Genomic DNA, 18030 nt, shown 5'->3' with positions numbered 1-18030 from the left:
AGGGCTTCGATCTTGCGGCAGCTATTTTTCCTTCTATGTCCCGGCCTGCCGCGGGCTTCAAGAGGTGTAGCAAGTGTCAGCGCGCAATCTCTCTTACGGACCCCCACGGATGCTGCCTCAAGTGCCTTGGGCCGAAACATCATCCTAGGTCGTGCCTGCCTTGCCAAACACTTCAGCCTCGTGCTTTCAAGCATCGTTGTATTTTGGTGGATAAGCTCTTCGAGATGGAGTCTTCTACTGATCCCTCGACTTTGAAGGCGTCTTCGGCCTCGACTCCTACCGAGGCTCCTTCTGCGCCTACTGCTTCCACCTTGAGCCTCATCAGACCTTCGTTGTTTGCAGCGTCTCTTGCTTTGACATCATCTGCTGTATCTTCCCCTGTTTCCTCAGGTCAGCTCAGCTCAGCTCAGCAGTCGGTTTCGCCCATGGTGATTAAAGTGTCTAAGACTCCCAGGTCGAAGCACACTCACACTACCTCGAAGGAACCTCCAGCCAAAGCAGGTGGTCCGGTTTCAGATGCGGATCCATCCTTGCCGGCTTCTTTCCAGACCATGTTAGAGAAGCAGTTTATTCTGTTCCTTACTAATATGGGACCCAAACTGCTTCCTCTTATCCAGCCTGGGCATTCAGCAGACTCCCGCGAGGTCGAGCCGCTTCCTTTGCCCCAGTCTGACCTTACACACTCTTTGCAGGGAGCAGAGTCTCTGCGAGTGTCTGGTCTGGCGTCCAAGCACGTAAAGCAAGGAGCAGATTCTTTGCGAGTGCCTCAACGGGAATCCTCACACTCTATACAAGGAGCAGAGTCTTTGGGAGTGCATCAAGGTTCCTCCACCAAGCCTCTGGAGTTTCGATCTACAGCTTCTAGTCCTATTCATCCGATGGCATTGGCTGCTCTCGTCTCCGAGGCGAAGTCTCCTCGATCCTCGAGATCTGGTTCCAGACACAGTTTTCACCGACATTCGAGGCCTTCCTCGAGGCATCCTTCCAGGCATAGTTCTTCTTCTCAAGACAGACCATCTTCCTCTAAGCCTTGATCTACTCCAACCTCGACCAGACCACCGACGCCTCGTTCGAGGTCTCTGATGCCGGACCTCGAGGATATTCCGGTTTCGATTGCCTCATCCAAGTCTCCAGGTTCCTTTGATGCTGAAGCTTCATCTTCGATTCAGTCTGCCTCGATGTCCTTGAGTCCTTCTCGAGGCAAAGCATTGGCAGATCAGCTATCTTTCTCATCTTTCCTTCGTCAGATGGCTATGGACTTGAATCTTCAATTAGATACTGGCTCAAAATACTCGAAGGAGTATCTCAAAGTCATGCATCTTTCTCAACCCCAGCAGAGTCTCTTAAGCTTCCACTTCATAAGCTTTTGAATCAGACTTTTGGTCGATGCATGGAAACACCTTTTTCCATACCAGTTGTTCCAGGCAAATTGGACTCTAGGTATAAACTGTGCATCGCAAAGGATTTGACAACACTCAGTTATCTCATCAATCCCTCCTTATCGAGTCCTCCTTAAAGAGGTCCCATCCTTCCAAGGTTTATGCCACCGTTCCTCCTGGAAGGGAAAGGAAAACTATGGACAAATTCGGACGTCGCATCTATAAAAATGTTATGATGTCCTCTAAAGTCCTCAATTATAATTTTCAATTCATCACTTATTTTGAATTTCTTATTTCTTTATTGCCGAGGACCCTAATCTTCAAGACCACTTAGCTAACATTCCTTGTGAGAGCACTGACCTCTTTGATGAATCTTGCGAGGCAGCCACCAAGAAATTGTCTGACCATGAGAAATCTTTTGCTTCAATTGTCAGACCTAAGCCAAAGCCAGCTCCTGCCAAGCCTGCATGCCTTGCTCTTATCTATCAGTGGCGTTATGCTCCAAAGCCAGCTCCAAACACTCTTAAGAAACAGCAACCTCAGAAGCAGCAAAAACCCCAACCTTCTGCTGCACCTAAGGCTTCTCAGAGCATAACCTCCACCATTCTGACTCTGTCTCATTTTCCCCCTATAGGAGGTCGTCTCCATCATTTTTACGACCGATGAACGTTAATTACCTCCAACCTCTAGGTGCTTACCATCCTCAGAGAAGGATACTTTCTTCATTTCACTCAGGTTCCTCCAGACCTTCCTCCAAGAGAGTATCCTTCCAATCCATCCCAGACCGCCCTTCTTCTTCAGGAAGCTCAAGCTCTGCTTCGAACCAGTTCCCCTGGAGCAGCAAAACAGGGGGTTTTACTCCCGTTACTTCCTTGTTCTGAAAAAGACAAGTGATCTGCGACCCATTTTGGATCTCAAGGCTCTCAACAAATTTCTAGTCAAAGAAAAGTTTTGAATGTTGTCCCTGGCATCCCTTTATCCCCTTCTTGAGCAGAATGACTGGTTATGCTCTCTGGATCTCAAGGAGGCCTACACTCATATTCCCATTCATCCGGCCTCCCGTCAGTACCTCAGATTTCGGGTGGGGAATCTGCATTATCAATACAGAGTACTACCATTCGGCCTGGCCTCGTCTCTCAGAGTGTTCACCAAGTACCTGGTAGTGGTAGCAGCAGCTCCAAGGAATCATGGTCTAAAGGTGTTTCCCTACCTCAACGACTGGCTCATCAAGTATTCCACGTCTCAAGGGATTATTGTAGCGACCCAACAGACTACCTGGTTCCTACAAAGTTTGGGATTCGAGATCAATTTTCCCAAATCTCAGCTTCAACCCTCACAGACTGCAATTCATTGGAGCTGTTCTGGACACTGTCCAACTCAGAGCATTCCTTCCACAGCAACGTCTGGAAGCTCTACTTCAACTCTGTCATACAGTGTCTTCCGATCTTCCATCTCAGCGAGACACATGATGGTACTCCTAGGTCACATGGCCTCCACAGTACACGTGACTCCTTTTGCCAGACTTCACCTCAGAATTCCTCAGTGGACCCTGGCATCTCAATGGCACAGGTTTGTGATCCTCTTTCTCGACACATCACAGTTACTCCTTCTTTGAAGCAGTTTCTCCGTTGGTGGATGCTCTCTTCCAATCTTTCCAGAGGCTTGCTTTTTCAAACGCCTCCTCATCAGAAGGTCCTCACGACAGACTCTTCGACCTACGCTTGCGCTCATCTCGATGGTCTCCGTACTCAGTACGGATCGTCAGTGTCATATCAGTCAGTTGGAACTCAGAGCGATCCTCAAAGCTCTCCATGCTTTTCAGCATCTGCTTCACGACACAGTAGTCCTCATTCGGACGGACAACCAAGTCGCCATGTATTATGTCAACAAACAGGGAGGGACAGGGTCTGCCTCCCTTTGTCAAGAAGCTCTGGAGGTTTGGGACTGGGCAATCCGCCACAACACCTTCCTCAAAGCTGTCTACATTCAAGGGGCAAAGAATTGCTTGGAGGACAACTTGAGTTGTCTACTGCAATCTCACGAATGGACTCTCCATTTTTTATCTCTTCATCACATTTTTTTCACAGTGGGGAACGCCTCAGATAGACCTCTTTGCAGCTCCCCACAACTACAAACTGCCTCAGTTCTCCTCTAGGATATACTCTCCTCACCGCCTCGAGGCAGATGCTTTTCTTCTGGAATGGACGAATCTCTTCCTCTACGCATTCCCTCCATTCCCAAGACTCTGGTCAAGTTGAAGAACGATCATGCCACCATGATTCTAATCGCTCCTCGATGGCCGAGACAACCCTGGTACTCCCTTCTACTTCAACTCAGCAGCAGGGAGCCATTCCTTCTACCAGTTTTTTCTTCTCTGCTTACACAGAGTCAAGTATCTCTACTTCATCCTAACCTGCAGTCTCTACACCTGACAGCTTGGTACCTCGCAACATAACCCCTCTTCAGTTTTCTCAATCTGTAAGAGATGTTTTAAAAGCTTCTAGGAAGCCTACCACTAGACAATGCTATCACCAAAAATGGACTAGATTTTCTACATGGTGTTTTTCTCAGCATTCCTCTTTATCTTCTGTTTTGGACTATCTTTTGCACTTATCCAATTCTGGCCTCAAGTCTACATCTATCCGAGTCCATCTTAGTGCAATTGCAGCTTTCCATCAGACTATTGAAGGGAAACCCCTCTCTGCTCACCTGGTGGTTTCCAGATTCATGAAAGGACTTTTCAATGTCAAACCTCCTCTCAGACCACCTCCTTTGATTTGGGACCTCAGTGTTGACCTTACTCAACTCATGAAGCCTCCATTTGAACCAATTGATAAGGCTCATCTGAAGTATCTTACTTGGAAAGTGGTGTTTCTCATTGCCCTCACTTCTGCTCGTCGAGTCAGTGAGCTGCAAGCTTTAGTTCAGTGGTCTCAAACTCACGGCCCGGGGGCCACATGCGGCCCGCCATGTACTATTTTGAGGCCCTCAGTATGTTACCATTGTTCTGGAACGTTGCCTGCCTCACTGCTGTGACCTCACGCATGCACTTTCCTGCATCTGTATGTGATTTTGAGGTGGAGTGGAGAGGACAATCGCATACAGACGCAGGAAAATGCTTGCGTGAGGTTATAGCAGTGAGGCGGGCAACGTTCCAGAATGTAAGGTAACCATTGGAGGCAGTGCAGTTTGTGTGTGTGTACGTAATTTTGTGAATTCTTGTGAAATTCGGCATCTCTCCTGGCGGTGACTGCTTGATGTAAGATGGCGGTTGTGTCCCAGTGCTGGAGGAGGTGCGAGCTGAAGGCGGTTGCGGACACGACCACTGGACACTTAAGGCACAAGTTTTCCAGGCACAAGTCGGATATTGATTCTCCCCTCTACAAAAAAGCCTAGAGGACTACACCAAAATCTTGTCTCTTGCAGTTGATACTTTAGAATTTAAATCACAATTTTGCATGAGGTAAAACTCTTTATAGTTTATGAATCTTTCCTTAATTGCTTCTGATAATTTTGGCTATACACAGCTGAAAGCAGTGCAACATGCAGAAAGTGAAAAACTATCTAAACTTCACTTTCCGCATGTTGCACTGCTTTTAGCTGTGTATAGCTGAAATTATCAGAAGCAATTAACGAAAGATTTCTAGACTATTACAAGTTTTACCTCATGCAAAGTTGTCATTTCTTTCATAAGACATTAACTATTTTTTTCTGCAGCCCTCCAAGTACCTACAAATCCAAAATGTGGTCCTGCAAAGGGTTTGAGTTTGAGACCACTGCTTTAGTTGCTGACCCACCATTCACGGTGTTCCTTTTTTGGGCCCCAAATTAATATAAGAAAGTGTCTTATTTTCGGGGAAACACGGTAGAAACATGACAAAGTGGTTCTTCGTACTCATCCTAAATTCCTCCCTAAAGTGGTCTCGGAATTTCATCTCAACCAATCCATTGTTCTTCCAGTGTTTTTCCAAAGCCTCATTCTCATCCTGGAGAATCAGCTCTTCATACTGTAGACTGTAAACGTGCTTTGGCCTTCTACTTGGAACGCACCAAACCACACAGAACTACTCCTCAACTTTTTGTTTCCTTCGATCCGAATAAATTGGGCCATCCTATTTCTAAGTGTACCATCTCCAACTGGATGGCGGCTTGTATCTCATTCTGCTATGCCCAGGCTGAATTACCCCTTCACAGTAAAGTCACAGCCCATAAAGTCAGAGCAATGGCAGCTTCAGTAGCTTTCCTCAGATCTATACCTATTGAGGAAATTTTTAAGGTTGCTACTTGGTCCTCGGTTCATGCCTTCACTTCTCACTATTGTCTGGATACTTTCTCCAGACGGGATGGACAGTTTGGCCAAACAGTATTACAAAATTTATTCTCCTAAATTGCCAACACTCCCACCATCCCATTCTGGTTAGCTTGGAGGTCATCCATATGTGAGAATAGGCTGCCTGCTTGTCCTGGGATAAAGCAAAGTTACTTACCGTAACAGGTGTTATCCAGGGACAATAGGCAGTTATACTCACAACCCACCCACCTCCCCTGGTTGGCTTCTCTGCTAGCTATCTGAACTGAGGAGATGTGCCCTGCGCTGGGCGGGAAGGCACTCATGCATGCGCGGTGCGGGCGACTCGAAACTTCGAGTTTCTTCAAGCAAGTCTGCTTGTGAGGCGTCCGCATCCGGGCTCCATCGGTGATGTCACCCATATGTGAGAATAGCTGCCTGCTGTCCTTGGATAACACCTGTTACAGTAAGTAACTGTGCTATATCGCTCCATGGTATGACCTCACCTGGAATATTGCGTTCTCCTTATCTCAAGAAAGATATAGTGGCACTAGAAAAGGTTCAAAGAAGAGCGACCAAGATGGTAAAGGGGATGGAACTCCTCTCATATGAAGAAAGACTAAAACGGTTAGGTCTCTTCAGCTTGGAAAAGAGACGGCTGAAGGGAGATGTGATTGAAATCTACAAAATCCTGAGTGGAGTAGAATGGGAACAAGTGGATCGATTTTTCACTCCGTCAAAAATTACAAAGACTAGGGGACATTTGATGAAGTTACAGGGAAAATACTTTTAAAACCAATAGGAGGAAATATTTTTTCACTCAGGCAATAGTTAAACGCTAGCATGCGTTGCCAGAGGTTGTGGTAAGAGTGGATAGCGTAGGTGGTTTTAAGAAAGGTTTGGACAAGTTCCTGGAGGAAAAGTCCATAGTCTGTTATTGAGAAAAACATGGGGGAAGCCACTTCTTGCCCTTGATTGGTAGCATGGAATAATGCTACTCTTTGGGTTTTGGCCAGGTACTAGTGACCTGGATTGGTCACCGTTAGAATGGGCTACTGGGCTTGATGGACCATGGGTTTGACCCAGTAAGGCTATTTATGTTCATATATATACTGTATGTAGCTGGTGGTTGGTTTAGACATTTCTCTTGCCTCTTTTTTAAATTTGTGTTGGATTGGTAATATTATTAATCATGAATCTTGAGGTTAGTGGAAGATAACAGATTTTAAGTCAATTTAAAAAATCATAATCTAGATTCAACCAGTTTATGATCTTAAAAAGATAAGAACACACAGAAGTAGGGGTGGACCAAGAACATTCCTGCGCACACTATTAGCCAAGCACCAGCAGATAAAAAGGGCAGACATGAGGCCATGTTTCAGCAGATAATTGCCTGCTTCTGGGGTCACCAGACATCAAAGAGCAGAGTCTGCATCCAATAGTACCCACAGTGTGCTAAGGAGAGAGGCCAGTCTCAGAGCCTGGGCTTTGCTAATAAGAGTGCTTGATATTCTACAGGAAATGTCTTGGTCTTCCCCTATTTCAGTGCGTTCTTTGCTTTAATTATATAGGGGTTTTCTACTTAAAAAGATATGCCCAAGACTTTTTCAGCATGTAGTGATAGGGCTACACACAATTCTTTTTTATTAGAGGCAAAATAATTAAGATCATAAAATAGTCTGAGATTATCTTCTATGTATTTATTTTTCATGAAACCAATTTGATTGGGATGGACAATACAATTTAGTATTTTAGAGAGCCTAATACCTAGAGCTCCTTTTACTAAGCTGTGATAGCGTTTTTAGTGCGCGCTAAATCCGCGCTACGCGGCTAGAACTAACGCCAGCTCAATGCTGGCGTTAGCGTCTAGTGCACGCTATTCCGTGCATTAATGCCCTAATGCAGCTTAGTTAAAGGAGCCCCTAAAGTTTATAATCGATATTTAACAAAGAATTGCCTGTTCGTCCAGGTTTAGGAATCAGCGTAATGGTGCATTTGCAAAATTATGTTGATTAGAAGGAGATTGATAAAGATAATTATATTTGGTTAATAGGGGAGAGAGAAATTATGGAAGGTTTTAGAAAAATTCTAAAGTGTAACCATCAGCTCCTGGAGCCTTGTTAGCCAGGAAAGATTTAATGGAATTGACTATTTCTTTTACCATAAATTTTCCTTCCAGCAAGGACTATTTGTCAGTTAGTTGAAGATGGGTAAGACTTTCCTCAGAAGTTGAGTGGAATTCAGATTGAAACAGATTTTTTAAAAAGGTTGGTAAAAGCCTTCTCAATATCTGCTTGTTTGATACCTATCCTCATTGAAGAGTCATTAATAGAGATATTGAAGTGACATCCTGGCAGTCTTATTATTCTTGTGACTCGCAAATCCTTTGCCTGCAGTCTTCTGTAAGTCTACAGGACAAAGCTTCTCAAATCCAGCAAAATATGAGTAAAAATTGCCACATAAGACTGGAAAGGTGGAGGAAGTTAAAAAAAAAAAACAACTAACAGTGACTTTGGCGTTGTCATTGCACTATTAATGGCAGTGATTTCTTTCTCTCTCTGTACCTCTGGCTCATTGTCTTCAAGTACAAATTGTGACATTGCATCCTTCGGCAGTAACAAAGTGATGTTGCATCTGTAATTTAAAGGATTATAATGTTCCACTTGACCAATGCTTTTAAGCCCTGGCAGTCTGATAGAAATGGATTTTTAAGAATGCTAATATGAAAGCTCTTAACTGAGCCCAAATACTATAATAGGTCCAGGAGAGATCAAAGAGCCTCCAAGGCAGAAATAGGTCACCCCTGCAAGGTACCAACTTTCTCTATTCATCAAAGAACACAGTGTAAAAGAGTTCTGCTTTCCAGGAGTATTTGAACATAAATAACTTCTTGGCTGCTTACATATTTTGAGAACAAACAAAAATATCACAGTTTCATCATGTCATTACCTCTTTCGACCACTTAGTAACTTTTTATTCCTTCCAGCCCAGTGAATTTTGGAATTAAATTACATATAAAGGCTGAAGATTGTCCCTTGGGAGTCAGATAACTCTAAAAATTACTGGAAAGATGCCAAATGCAGTATTGAAGGAGGAGGGGATAGAAATCAATGATGAGATGCAAGAAATTCAAATATGAGCCAGAAAAAAAAAAGCTCTGTCCAAAAATATGGCAGCATGCATTTCTATGAAAGAAGCAGTTCCCGCCTTTTGCAGCACAGAAGCTTATAAACATACAAACTGACTCACTCCACACACTCCTAAGAACATAAGACTTGCCATACTGGGTCAGAATCCTCTTTCCACAGTGGCCAATCCAAGTCAAGAGGACCAAAACCCAAATAGTAGCAACATTCCATGCTACCAATCCCAGGGCTTCCCCCACTAATATCCCAATAGCACACCATGGACTCTTCCTCCAGAAACTTGTCCATCTATGTTAACTGCTGAGACCACATCCTCTGGCAAGAAGTTCCAGAGCTTAACTATTCTTTGAGTGAAAAAAGTTTACCTTCCTATAGTTTTGAAAGCATCTCTATGTAACTTCACTGAGTGTCCTGTAGTCTTTCTAATTTTTAATAGAGAAAAAAATTGATTCACATGTTCTATACCATTCAGGATTTTGTAGACTGCTCTTTTTCAAACTGAAGATCCCTAACCTCTTTAGCTTTTCCTCATACGAGAGGAGTTACATCCCTGTTGTCATCTTGGTCATTCTTTATGAACGTTTTCTAATTCCGCTATATCTTTTTTGATACAGTGACCAGAATTAAACACAAAATATTCAAGGTGTAGTCACACCATGGAGTGATGATATAGAAACATACCGTGTTTCCCCAAAATATAGACCTACCCCGAAAATAAGCCCTAGCATGATTTTTGGGGTAGGTCTTAATAAAAACCCTACCCCCGAAAATAAGCCCTAGTTGCTGGCAGCAAGCAGCCCACTGCCGCACACACCCCCATCTGTCCCTTCCATCCAAACCGCGAGACAGGAATACCTTATAACAGCGTCAGCAGCAATCTACACCAGCTGCCACCACCTTCTGTCTTCCAGGTATTTCTCTCCATCACTGATGATGTCATCAACAACGCGGCAGAGGAACGCCCGGGAGATAGAGGGCCATGAAGCAGCCTGTGTAGATTGCTGCTGATGCTGTTATAAAGTATTCCTGTCTTGCAGTTCAGATGAGAGGAAGAGATGGGTCAGCCGGGGGGGGGGGGGTGAGTGTTGGCAGCGGGCGGTGGAGGATAGAAAGATGTTACACGGGAGGAAAGGAGGGGTAGAAGCTGCACAGGGGGATGGGTGGAGGGAGGGAGGGAGATACTGCACAAGGGGATGGGTGAGAAGGGAGGAAAGATGCTGCACATGTGGGAGAGAGAAAGGAAATAGGAAGAATTGGGGTGGAGGAGAGGAAGGGAGAGATGATCATTACATGAAAAAAAATAAGACCTAGTGCCTTTTTTGGGCCCCAAATTAATATAAGAAAGTGTCTTATTTTCGGGGAAACACGGTAGAAACATGATGGCAGATAAAGGCCAAATGGCCCATCCAGTCTGCCCATCCGCAGTAACTATTATCTCTTTCTCTTTAAGAGATCCCACGTGACTACCCCAGGCTTTTTTGAAATCAGACACAGTCTCTGTCTTCACCACCTCTACCGGGAGACTGTTCCACACATCTATCACCCTTTCTGTAAAAAAGTATTTCCTTAGATTACCTTTGAGCCTATCACCGCAGCCCTTGACCTTTTGAAGACTTGTGAGTTTCGCTGCACTGAATAATGAAGAAGGAAGGAGAAGGAGGTACAGTCTCGCAGGAGGAGGCACATGGTGGACAGAGGTGGGGAGGGGGCAGGGCCAAGGATGGGTGGGTCCAGGAGGCCCAATGTAGGTGGGTGCCTAATTAATCCTGCCCTGGGCATGTGGAATCTCTTAGGGATAGGAGGAGATAGTAGATACTATGGATGGGTAGACTGGATGGGCCATTTGACCTTTATCTGCCATTATGTTTCTATGAATGATGTACGTGAAAAGAGAAGAAATGACAAATGGGTAGAAGACCCTGAGAAAAGAGATGACAGAGGAAAGGAAAATAAAGATTAGAAAATGGGAAATACTTTTAAAATCAATAGGAGGAAATATTTTTTCACTCAGAGAATAGTTAAGCTCTGGAACACATTGCCAGAGGTTGTGGTAAGAGCTGATAGTGTAGCTGGAGGAAAAGTCCATAGTCTGTTATTGAGACGGACATTGGGGGGGGGGGAGTCAGTGCTTGCCCTGGATTGGTAGCATGGAATGTTGCTACTCCTTGGGTTTTGGCCAGGTACTAGGGACCTGGATTGGCCACCGTGAGGATGGGCTACTGAGCTTGATGGATCATTGGTCTGACCCAGTAAGGCTGTTCTTATGTTCTTATACAACAGAGGTAGAAAAGGGAATTTTATTTTGTATTTATTGTTAGAATATGTCAATTTTTGAAATATCAAAAGTAAAGAAAAATCTCACTAATAATAAAAATGATTAATGTGAAGTGCTCAAAATGCTATACCAGCCAGGCAAACAGCAGTATAGTTCGAACATTGCTAAAAAAAAAAAAAAAGTCCAAGCGTAAATATATAACTGTTCCTCATCCTAGTCTACACGATTTCGTGTTTCACTCGTAGCTTCTTCAGGAGGAGAGCTCTTCTCCGTGTAGGAAAGTCCAGGAGTTCCATAGCTGACGAACCTGGATCACACATTTGCCAGAACTGATGTTAGACATGGATGTGGAAACAAACAGCTGAGGATACTGATGTTCTGGAAATGATTTATTGTACACTCTTACACATTAAAACCATAAAAATGCAATGATAATAGTCCAACCGGACCCCAGTGTTCCCTCTAAGCTGCGCTGGCGTGCGCTGGCGCACAAAATATTGCATCGCAGCGCACAAGTTTACGTCACAGCGCACGGTGTACGGAGATGGCAGGCCGCGGTGAGAGGAGAATCGGGCGAGTTGGCGCTGGCGCCCGATATTTGTAGCGCACAGCGAAAAAAATTTTGCCCACAACACCCGCCCGCTTAGAGGGAGCACTGGACCCTACACGGTCCGTGTTTCAGCGAACATGCCTTCCTCAGGGGTACAGTGGTTTTCAAACGCACAGATAAAGAATTGGACTGAAAACAGTCTATTGTCTTTAAACATGTGGTCAAAGAATGCCGCAGATAAGCAAAAGTAGCATGAAAATCGCTTGGACCCCTGAGGAAGGCATGTTCGCCGAAACACAGACTGTGTAGGGTCCGGTTGGATTATTATCATGGCATTTTTATGGTTTTAATGTGTAAGAGTGTACAATAAATCATTTCCAGAACATCCGTATGCACGGCTTTTTGTTTTCATCGGTGGATTGATTTTACTGTGGATCATTGGGTCTTCTTTTCCTCTTTGTTGTGCAGCAGACATGGATGTGGCCCATGAGAAAAATCTCACTCATTGGCCTCAAATCTCAAGCCTTGCAGTGGTAAATCGCCAGCCACGCTTGGTGTCTGGATTTCGCTTTACAACTTGATATTTAAAAAATTATAATAGTTGACCTGCTACAGCTCTCTGACTTGTAGACGTAAAGGAGTTAATGGGACTGGAAAGTTAGTAGGTGACTAAAGCAATAATCCATCAGAGCAAAATAAAATAGAGAAATGAGGGTGTTGCAGCATAAGAGTGGTGAAACCAGGAGAAAATGTGTATTTTTTCCATCGTAACGGGGACCAACTTCTTCCATTTTTTTGTAAAGATGAGATGCTTTTTCTCCGTTGCCCTTTCTGCTTTAGAATCAGATTTAGAATCAGAAAATAAGATTAAAGATTGAACTAGGCCAGTTACTGAGCAGACTTGCACGGTCTGTGTCTGTGTATGGCCGTTTGGTGGAGGATGGGCAGGGGAGGGCTTCAATGGCTGGGAGGGTGTAGATGGGCTGGAGTAAGTCTTAACAGAGATTTCGGCAGTTGGAACCCAAGCACAGACCGGGTAAAGCTTTGGATTCTTGCCCAGAAATAGCTAAGAAGAAAAAAATTTAAATTGAATCAGGTTGGGCAACTGGATGACCATTCGGGATCTTTATCTGCCGTCATCTACTATGTTACTATGCTTGCCACCTCTCTCTAGGTGTGCCGATACAATTAGCTGCTATTAGTAAAGACTCTTTCTGTAACAGGTTTCTCGTATTCATTGCCATGTTCTTTTGTCAGAGTACTGCATGCAGATGGAGAGGAGGACCTTGTTGTGCCTTGTGATTTTCAAAGAAAAGAAATCGAGTGGCCTAAATTCTCACGTCTTTTATAATATTCAAGAGTCAAATTGCCAGATCTGCTTTATTTACAGCCAGTTTATAGTTGGTGAAGGTGTCAGACTTTTCTCTGTTAAAAGAATGACGGAAATGGAAAAAAAAGAAAAATCCAAAGCAAAACAAGAGAAAGATAATTGCAAAATTCAGTTGTAGGAAATCAAAATGAGGACAAAGCGGAGGAAGGGAGGGAGCGCTAAATGTTTCACATTTCATTTTTAGTGTCTGTCTTAATTTGTGGCTCTTATAAGCAAATGAAGATTTGGAGGGAAAAACAATCAAGGTCTATATTTTTTGAAAATGTAGTTAATTCTGGCAGTTAGTAAATTCCTACATTACAAAAATTATTACTAGGGCTGTACATCGATTAAAATTTTTAATCAGACGAGTAATCATGATTAAAATGTTTAATTCCATGATTAATTGCATAGAGTGCTCTGTATAGAGCAATATAGAGATAGACATAATTCAATTAAACTAAAAATAAAATCTTACCTTTGTTGTCTTGTGATTTTCTTTCTAATCTCATTTCCAGCACAGTTCTGCGTGGTACTAGCAGATCGCCGGAGAGATGGGGGGGCATTAGCGACTCTCTGGGGGGAAGGTAGAGGGTGGTCAGGGGGAGCAAGACTCTTAAGCAGGGCTGATGTTAGACCTGCTGGGGCCCAGGACAGAAATTAAGGAGGGGGACCCCAAAATTCCTCTCCGGCCCCTACCCAATTTTCCCACCCACTAAAGACCTTTCATCCAGTATCACCCACCCCCCACAGACTACCATCCCCCGGGAGCCAGGCAGCACCTCCCTCTCCCTATGATGCCGAGACCACCCTCCACCCCGTACTTAAAAAATAATTGGCAGGAGGGATGCTCACTCTCCTGCCACAGTCCAGGCCCCTCACATGACCTCCCCCAACCCCTGGTACCTTTTTTAGAAGACCTGGCAGGATGGATACTCAATTTACCCCTTCAAAATGACAAGCCTTCCCCTTCCCAGTGCATCCTAGAATATACTTGGATGGGCCTAAGGCCCTGATTGGCTCATACTAGACAATGCTTAGTATGTAATAAGCGATTTATCAAATTTAATAAAACTATGAGGATACTGTATCTTCAAAATAGAGTTCAGTGTTGCCACTATTGCCATCCAAAATGCTTCCACTTAGAGCAGTTCCACCATACATGAAAGAAGGTGCCTTGCTCTCCATACTTCCATCACCATAGAAGGCCCCGAAGCAGCGTGTGTACAGTGCTGCAGACGCTGCTGGAGTCGGCAGGTTTGGAGTCAGGACCGCGGAAAGGGAAGGAGGGCGGCAGCAAGGGACTACGAGAGCCGACCAGACTTCTAGCACCCATTAATGTAACGGGCTAAAATACTAGTTTTAAATAACAAATTAAACATCTTAATCCAATCTGTAAATTCCCAAGTCCAGGCTAAATCAGTTTCCCAACTATTTGTGTAAAAGAACACTGGTGTTCATTGAGCAAGACGAGTTTTATATATTCTATTTATCCCTCCTCTCCCCGTTTCTATATGTAGCATCCTTTCCAGATTTGTTTCCCCTATTCATAATTCTCCTTGGACTTTCCTAAGTTGACTTGGGATTTTTCATTTTATCTTTTTTTTGCAGTCTCCTGAAAACAAAACTAGATATTGTAAATTTTATATAATGTAATTTAACCGAAGTCTAGATCATCTGATGAGCTAAAAAGTAAAGGGACTGAGTCAAGGATGGTTTGAGAGAGCATCTTCCAGCCCTATTCATGACTAAAAATCATGATGTGTGATGCAACCACGGTGCAATAATTCTCTCTCTTTCATTCCTTAGAATTCTGTTCAATCCATGAAAGATGTGTATGGGATTAACCTCCTGGATGCGCCCTCTGAGAACAATCTCCTCATATACACACGGTAAGGAAAAATTGCATTGGTGGGATTACTAGAAAGCTCAATGAGGAATTAGAGCATCAATTAAACCTTGTAACGCACAGACACTGTGTCATGAGGCTTGATGGCATCATAGCAGTGGCTCACCCATAACTGAGTCTGCTGAGAATAAATCAGGTACAGTTATGATGCTTAAGAGTTTCTTCCTGTACACAAAGCAGTTCTTAAGCTAGGCACTGTAGAAAAGCAGGAGTGTGAGAGGAAATTTTGACCCTTTTGCAATAGAGAGGAGTCAAGAAAATATGAACCAGGGTCCATCTCCAACATCGTAAAAAGCAGCCGCTGCCGCGCGCCGCAGGGCGTGGCCTAAGGGGCACGCAAGGCCCCTTGGAGCCACAAGGAGTCCGGGAGTCAACTTGCTGGTAATTTCAAAACTTGTTGGTAAATATTATTTGCCTCTATGAGTGGTGCATGTTTGCTTGAACATGGGGAAAAGAAAAATTAAACCAAAAAGTTCAACACCAGTGGTATCTGGCCCCATGGACAGACATTTAACATTATTATCTGAAAATCCACTTGTCGTACCATCAAATATAGATTCCTCTCTGTCAGGAGCGTCAATAAGTCCCCTTGAACGGCCCCTCCCCTTCACCCAGTATCTAGTGATAGTAGGAATATAAATCCTACTATATCCGATGGTCAAGTGGTTTCCTCTACCCATATAAGTAAATTAGTTTACACTGAAATACCTAAACCATTGAATTTTTCTGGTGAAATGGAGGAAAATCCACTAACAGAGGAAACACAGGATATTTCCTTAAAGGACTTATGGTGAGCAATATCTAGAGTGGAAGGGTTTCTCAGGATAACGATGAAACAAATGGGGGATTTTTCTCAGACAGTTTCTTCTAAATTAGAGAACTCTAATTTAAGTTGTTTGGATAAACGACTAAATATTATAGAAACTCAATGTAATAATTTACAAGCTGTCTCGGTATCTGCTGTTAAAGATTCCACAGTGATACACTCTAAAATTGAATCTACGGAGAATATGAATAGAGTAAAAAATCTCCGCTTAGTCAATTTTCCAGTAACTCATTTATTGTCACCTGAAATTTTATTAAGGAAGTTTTTTAAAGAAGTACTGGGAATGGCTAATGCGGAGAAATTTCCAATAAATAATTACTATTATATTCCTCCTAAAAAAATTGAATCTGCCCAGGAAGTGGACCATCTGGCCACACCAGAGGTAAATTTGACTGAATTTTTGGAAGACACTCAGGATGTGATCCAGAGTCGGTCCACCCTGGTGATAACATGCATGAGCGAGATGGATAAGATGTTATTAATGAATCTTTACTTTGAAAACAGGCTAACGAAATTTTGTGGAGATTTAGTTAGGATTTTCCCGGATGTCTCTAGAACCACTCAATTGAGAAGGAAAGAATTTCTGAAATTGAAAGATAGAATTTTGGCCCTAGAGGCATCTTTTTACCTCAAATTTCCTTGTAAATGTTTGGTTAAGTTGCAAGATATTGAGTATGCCTTTTGGGATCCTATACAACTACAACAATTTTTAGTAGCAAGAGAACAGAAATGAATTTGTTTCATCCAGCTGAGAATAAGAAGAGTAAATAAATTAATATCCCATTTAGTAAGGAAAGATTCAAAGTTGTTGGTATGAACCGAGAATTATTGTCCTTTAGTTTTCTTGATTTTATTTGATTAGAAATAGTAACATGTTCTCCCCATTAATATGGGCTTGAAAGGAATTATGTATGTATGATTTGATTATGTATTGTTTCTGTGTGATTTCCTTTTTTCCTTTGAAATTATTGGATATTGTAATGTATTCAAAATTATAAATAAAGGAAAAAAAAAAAAAGAAAATATGAACCACAGCTATTCTTCTCATAATCCCGGAGTTTTGTCATGAGCAAAGTTTATCCCAGGAAATCCTAGATCTGATGACAATCTTCTACAAAGCTGGACACACCTTGGGTTTCTATTAGGCTAAACCACACACACCCTTGAGGAAATGCCTGACCTACAGTCCAGCCCTCACATTCACTGCAAAACCCACCAGGTGCTTCACTGTGTTACGTCTCGGTGGCCGTGTGTTGCAGTGGTTTCAGCATCCTGGGTTCTACTAATTACTACTTATCATTTCTATAGTGCTACCAGACACTTGCAGCTATCCGCTGATGCCAAACATTTTGCACTATCTATGGATTCCCTTCATGTCTTTTAGATGTACTGTTTGCTTGAGAGCTATGAAATAATTAGCACTGATAATGTCATAATCATGGTGATGTCATAACATTTCTAACTGCCCTTCATGTGGAGATACAGCTTGGATGGAAGGAGAGGTATGTAAAAGATGCAATGGTTGCTGTGAAGATACTGTATACTTGTAGGCTTCGATGGCACTGGAGAACCAACCAATCATATACACTAATGGCCAAAATTATGGAAAAACCTAGCATTTTTAGGCATTTTGCTTTTAAAAAACATGGCCATAACCTCATAATTGTATTTAATGCATAACATTTTTTTTTTTAAATTCTTTATTCATTTTTAAAACTTACAACAAGTGCATCAGGAAATAACTTTTGACCTTGAAAACATCACTTTATTTCTTATCATTATCAACTTAGATTAATGATATTTAATCCCTCCCTACCATATCATATGCAATCACGTATATCATATAATATATTATTTTCTATTAATCTAAACATTTAATAAAAGATTAGAAATACCCCCTCCCTCACCCCCTTATTTGCAATTGTACTATTAAGGGAAAAATGTTATCTACTCATTACAATATTCTGTTAATGGTCCCCAAACCTCCTGAAATTTACTAAAATTTCCTTTCTGTGTGGCTAATGTTCTTTCCATTTTATATATATGACACAAAGAATTCCACCAGAAACTGTAATTTAATCTATTCCAATTTTTCCAATTGAATGTAATCTGTTGAATGGCGACTCCTGTCATAATAAGTAAAAGCTTATTATTTTTTGAAGAAATTTGACTCTTTGCCCTCATTGACATGCCAAATAATATAGTTTCATATGATAAAGCCACCAGATTTTCTAACAAATAATTTATTTGGCCCCCTATCGATTTCCAAAAAGCCAAAATGAATGGAC

The 18030-nt window shown here is 42.6% G+C and overlaps 1 protein-coding gene across 2 annotated transcripts in view; it reads left to right on the top strand.

Moving 5' to 3' along the window:
* Nucleotides 1-18030, top strand: part of FIG4 (FIG4 phosphoinositide 5-phosphatase) — a 291895-nt gene that overhangs the window by 215724 nt on the left and 58141 nt on the right. For both annotated transcript variants that reach the window (XM_033936107.1, XM_033936108.1), the window contains exon 22: nucleotides 14817-14899. In XM_033936107.1, coding sequence (XP_033791998.1) covers nucleotides 14817-14899 — 83 coding nt within the window. The remainder of the gene's footprint in view (nucleotides 1-14816; nucleotides 14900-18030) is intronic.

This window comes from Geotrypetes seraphini, chromosome 3 (genome assembly GCF_902459505.1).
Source record: "Geotrypetes seraphini chromosome 3, aGeoSer1.1, whole genome shotgun sequence".
Taxonomy (NCBI): domain Eukaryota; kingdom Metazoa; phylum Chordata; class Amphibia; order Gymnophiona; family Dermophiidae; genus Geotrypetes; species Geotrypetes seraphini.
The sequence above is the reverse complement of the archived record's forward strand: the minus strand, read 5'-3'. Positions and strand labels throughout refer to the sequence as shown.